At 48.4% G+C, this 5406-nt stretch overlaps 1 protein-coding gene across 1 annotated transcript; it reads left to right on the top strand.

The window, feature by feature from the left end:
• The first annotated feature begins 4732 nt into the window (after positions 1–4732).
• Positions 4733–5173, top strand: LOC135828030 (eukaryotic translation initiation factor 1A, Y-chromosomal-like). The gene has a single exon (XM_065340465.1). It carries the CDS (start codon positions 4733–4735, stop codon positions 5171–5173), a length of 441 nt encoding a protein of 146 aa, XP_065196537.1.
• Positions 5174–5406: the final 233 nt, after the last annotated feature.

Here is a 5406-nt window from a genome sequence, read left to right as displayed (position 1 = left end):
TCACGAGGTGAGGTGAGACAGACGTGTTCACGAGGTGAGGTGAGACAGACGTGTTCACGAGGTGTTTGTCGCGCTTGAAACGGAGCGTCTCTGTAAGTTTGTATCCCTGGTGATGTTTGTGCCTGGAGAGCACTATATAAGTGGTGCTCTTCAGGCACAATCTTCCTCAGCCTACTCAAGCTCAACTGATGAGGGGTGAATTCCCCGAAACACTGTGTATTGAGCAGGGAGTGGTGCTTTCTTGCAGGTTTGAAGAGTCGAAGGTTCGATGGACTTCTCGTCTGCTCTGGATGGCAGTCGTGAGTCAGTCAAGTGTGAAGTAAAGTCGGCGGAATAGCGCGAGCTCCGGTGTGGGGAGCAAACCATTTCTTACAAATCATCGCCGAAGTCGCAACCACTACTTCGTACTGTTGTGCCCAGCGCGGGCTTGCGACTAGTTGGTTTGGAGGTGACAGCGTTGCGAATGACCGAGGGTCCTCGACGTCTGTCTCACCGTCCAGGAGCGACACTGACTCACGCTGCTATCTGGTGTTCACGAGGTGTTTGTCGCGCTTGAAACGGAGCGTCTCTGTAAGTTTGTATCCCTGGTGATGTTTGTGCCTGGAGAGCACTATATAAGTGGTGCTCTTCAGGCACAATCTTCCTCAGCCTACTCAAGCTCAACTGATGAGGGGTGAATTCCCCGAAACACTGTGTATTGAGCAGGGAGTGGTGCTTTCTTGCAGGTTTGCCGAGTCGAAGGTTCGATGGACTTCTCGTGTGCTCTGGATGGCAGTCGTGAGTCAGTCAAGTGTCAAGTAAAGTCGGCGGAATAGCGCGAGCTCCGGTGTGGGGAGCAAACCATTTCTTTCAAATCATCGCCGAAGTCGCAACCACTACTTCGTACTGTTGTGCCCAGCGCGGGCTTGCGACTAGTTGGTTTGGAGGTGACAGCGTTGCGAATGACCGAGGGTCCTCGACGTCTGTCTCACCGTCCAGGAGCGACACTGACTCACGCTGCTATCTGGTGTTCACGAGGTGTTTGTCGCGCTTGAAACGGAGCGTCTCTGTAAGTTTGTATCCCTGGTGATGTTTGTGCCTGGAGAGCACTATATAAGTGGTGCTCTTCAGGCACAATCTTCCTCAGCCTACTCAAGCTCAACTGATGAGGGGTGAATTCCCCGAAACACTGTGTATTGAGCAGGGAGTGGTGCTTTCTTGCAGGTTTGCCGAGTCGAAGGTTCGATGGACTTCTCGTGTGCTCTGGATGGCAGTCGTGAGTCAGTCAAGTGTCAAGTAAAGTCGGCGGAATAGCGCGAGCTCCGGTGTGGGGAGCAAACCATTTCTTACAAATCATCGCCGAAGTCGCAACCACTACTTCGTACTGTTGTGCCCAGCGCGGGCTTGCGACTAGTTGGTTTGGAGGTGACAGCGTTGCGAATGACCGAGGGTCCTCGACGTCTGTCTCACCGTCCAGGAGCGACACTGACTCACGCTGCTATCTGGTGTTCACGAGGTGTTTGTCGCGCTTGAAACGGAGCGTCTCTGTAAGTTTGTATCCCTGGTGATGTTTGTGCCTGGAGAGCACTATATAAGTGGTGCTCTTCAGGCACAATCTTCCTCAGCCTACTCAAGCTCAACTGATGAGGGGTGAATTCCCCGAAACACTGTGTATTGAGCAGGGAGTGGTGCTTTCTTGCAGGTTTGCCGAGTCGAAGGTTCGATGGACTTCTCGTGTGCTCTGGATGGCAGTCGTGAGTCAGTCAAGTGTCAAGTAAAGTCGGCGGAATAGCGCGAGCTCCGGTGTGGGGAGCAAACCATTTCTTACAAATCATCGCCGAAGTCGCAACCACTACTTCGTACTGTTGTGCCCAGCGCGGGCTTGCGACTAGTTGGTTTGGAGGTGACAGCGTTGCGAATGACCGAGGGTCCTCGACGGCTGTCTCACCGTCCAGGAGCGACACTGACTCACGCTGCTATCTGGTGTTCACGAGGTGTTTGTCGCGCTTGAAACAGAGCGTCTCTGTAAGTTTGTATCCCTGGTGATGTTTGTGCCTGGAGAGCACTATATAAGTGGTGCTCTTCAGGCACAATCTTCCTCAGCCTACTCAAGCTCAACTGATGAGGGGTGAATTCCCCGAAACACTGTGTATTGAGCAGGGAGTGGTGCTTTCTTGCAGGTTTGCCGAGTCGAAGGTTCGATGGACTTCTCGTGTGCTCTGGATGGCAGTCGTAAGTCAGTCAAGTGTCAAGTAAAGTCGGCGGAATAGCGCGAGCTCCGGTGTGGGGAGCAAACCATTTCTTACAAATCATCGCCGAAGTCGCAACCACTACTTCGTTATTTATTATTGTTATTATTATTATTATTAGACACAATCTCATAGCATGTGACAAGCATAGCTAATGCAGGGACAGAACCCCCTGAGACAAGGGCGTTGAGCCAGCCACAGCAATAGTAAGCTAAGAAAACAAAGCAAATATGAATTAAAGCAGAAATGAATGGAAAATTACAAAGAAAAACAATTAACGGAAGTGATTTTTTAGCTCAAACCGTGATATCCTGAACAGTATTGATGATGACAGTATCAAAAATATTATATTCTGAGAGCTGTGAAGCTTGTTCTTGGAGAAAATCTGCCCTATAACCCGTGGGAATGTGATCTGTATGCAACATGAATGTTGGGTCTGATGGAATGAAGTGATCGACGCACATCACAAGAATAATAGAATATTCGGCCGTTCGTCAACGCAATATTCGGGAGAATATTCGTTCCAAGAAAACACCATTCGTTAAATCACTAGTACCGACACAAAGTCAGTGACTGCAGTAAATCCTATAAGGTCAGTGGACAGATTATGCACGCTTGATGGTGTATCTGTGCGCTGTATCGTAAGGAGTTATGACGATAGGAAGAATTTGGAAGTAAACTGACTCTAGCCAAAGGTAGGAGAGTGACTTGAAGACGCTCGTACCTTGGCCACAAGAACAACATGGGTGGCGATTCTCACCCAGTACCGGTAGTTCGGCCATACCCATCCCAGAACACATGCTTTGGAAAGCTGAAGCCGTGCATCGTCAGGGAACACTTGGCAAATTCCATGACTTGACAGAGACTATTGGTTGTACTGGCAGTCCAAGCCAGAATATTAATTTTCACATTTTGCGTTTGGCGAGACTCTATTTGTATTTACATGATTGTATATACATTTTATTTGAACTCGCAAATGCAAACGAGCACAAATGCTCAAAGACAAGGCATTGAATAATAATGTTATTGTGTTACAGGGAAGGAGAGTTGGTGAGAAAATAAGGAGTGAATGGGAGAAAGCTCAATGAAGAGCGAAGTGTTCCTCTTTGTCCAAACCCGGAGCAAAGTCTGGCCAAGGTTTGCTACAGTATTTGTATTAAAATTTTGTATTTGTATTTGCATTTTGTGGATTCTCGACAGGCCTTAGCCTAAATCGAGGGCGTCTCCAGTGTAACCGAGTGACGTGTAAAAAAAGAGAGCTACATGTCGACGTCAGCGTTACAACCGGACAGACAGTTCTTTTGAGAATCACAGCCAGCTTGACGCATTGCCGGTTAGAAATCCCGTCATGCACCCACTTCAAGCTACAGGTCAATTACTTGATCTGCCGACAGAGCATTATTTCATTGGTGAGATCATATGCCATGCAATTGTGTCAGTACGTATCGATGAGGGAACATCTTGCTGTTACCCATATTCTTTTGCCCTGTATTTATGTATAATTATTATTTTTATTCGCAAATCAAAACGAGCACAAATGCGTAATGACAAGGTAGTGAATATTTTACCTGTATTCTGTTACGAGAAAGGAGACTCGGTGAGAAAATAATAAGAAAGAACAAAGAATAGGAGAGAGCTCAATGAAGAGTGAAGTGCTATGTTCCTGTCAGTCTTGTCCCGCCAAAGGTTAGCACGGTTTGCCGCCGAACCACAGCGTGATGGGTAGCCAAACAGAAATCCCGCCGTGCACCACTTCTAACTAGGTTTGAATGATTGTATTGAACTGCCGACAGAGCAAGGCATAGTTGCAAGGGTGAGATCTAAGCCATGCAAGTACATCAGCACCTATCCAAGACGGAAATACTGCGTGGAGATTTAGCACTAATCGAGCCTAGTGTAGGTCGGTGTCCCGACAGTGTAGGTCAGTGTCCCGACAGTGTAGGTCTAATAGTAGCTACTCGTATTTGCGTAGATCTTACGTGCATAACCCCAGGCGTTGTAGATGAGCGTTTGTTATTAAAAGGTGCAGGAGTGGGTGCAGACCACACCATAGGCATTGCCAGCTAAACTAGCGTCGGCATGTCCTTTCAAAGCAAGCACCGGGTACTTACTCCTTAGAGGGGTAGAGTAGAACCTCGCACACGTAACTGCTGGCAAGAAGTGTCCACATAATGCATTGCAGCGGTCTACCTGACCCCGTGACCTGTGCATACAGATACGACCTGTATAGCCAGCGCTGGCGCCCGGAGCATTGGCTCGCTCGTCCTGCTACAGCTGGCCAATGCCTACGCGCACTTCGAAAGGAGGGTATAAAATACCACGGTATAGCTTGTTGTCAGTCCATTTTCTGGAGTGTAAGATAGAGGTTTGTTTGACAGAATTTCTTAGATCGCTACCAGTGCATCGTGAAGCTACGAAGGTAGGATTTAGTTGTTCGCATTGCTCCTCGTGATTGGGAACATTATTTTCACTTATTCCGTGTTTTTTTCGTAACGTTAACAGCCATGCGGCCGAATAAAGAGAAAGGAGGGAAGAATCGTCGTTGGGGAAAGATCGACAGTCATTACTACAATGGAGAGTTAGTATTCAGAGAGGACCGCCACGAATACGCACAAGTTACTAAGCTGTTTGGCTGTTGTCGGCGCGAGGCTTTCTGCTATGATGGCAGAACCCGGATTTGCCAAATTCGGGGAAAGCTACGGAAGAAGGTCTGGATCAAGCACGGCAACATCATCCTGATTGGCCTCGGGGACTTCCAGGATTCTAGAGCGGACGTGATTCTGAAGTACAGCGATGAGGAGGCAAGGAAGCTGAAGGCCTATGGAGAGTTGCCAGAGACAGCCAAGCTCACCGACAGTACCACGGTCGCACCAGATGATGAACATTACGTTGTTTTCGACGACATATCAGACCCTGAGGATGATGACAGTGATGCAACGACGTGACCAGTGACTCAATCGACAACGCCACGTAAGTTGTAAGGGAGAGCATACTCCAAGAACAATGTCGGAGAGACAACTCCGTGAAGAAACGCTTGCATGTGATGACGACTGCTCCTTAATTCCTGGTGAAGGAGCTGTTGACCTCCACGCGGGCATAGATGGTGGCACCTCCACGCGGTTATGCCTGGTAACTTTTGCGTTCATTTCGCTCTAAGTCCAAACCTTGAAGCAGATTT

The sequence above is a fragment of the Sycon ciliatum genome, chromosome 12, assembly GCF_964019385.1.
Source record: "Sycon ciliatum chromosome 12, ocSycCili1.1, whole genome shotgun sequence".
NCBI lineage: Eukaryota > Metazoa > Porifera > Calcarea > Leucosolenida > Sycettidae > Sycon > Sycon ciliatum.
This window is presented reverse-complemented; position numbering and strand designations above follow the sequence as displayed.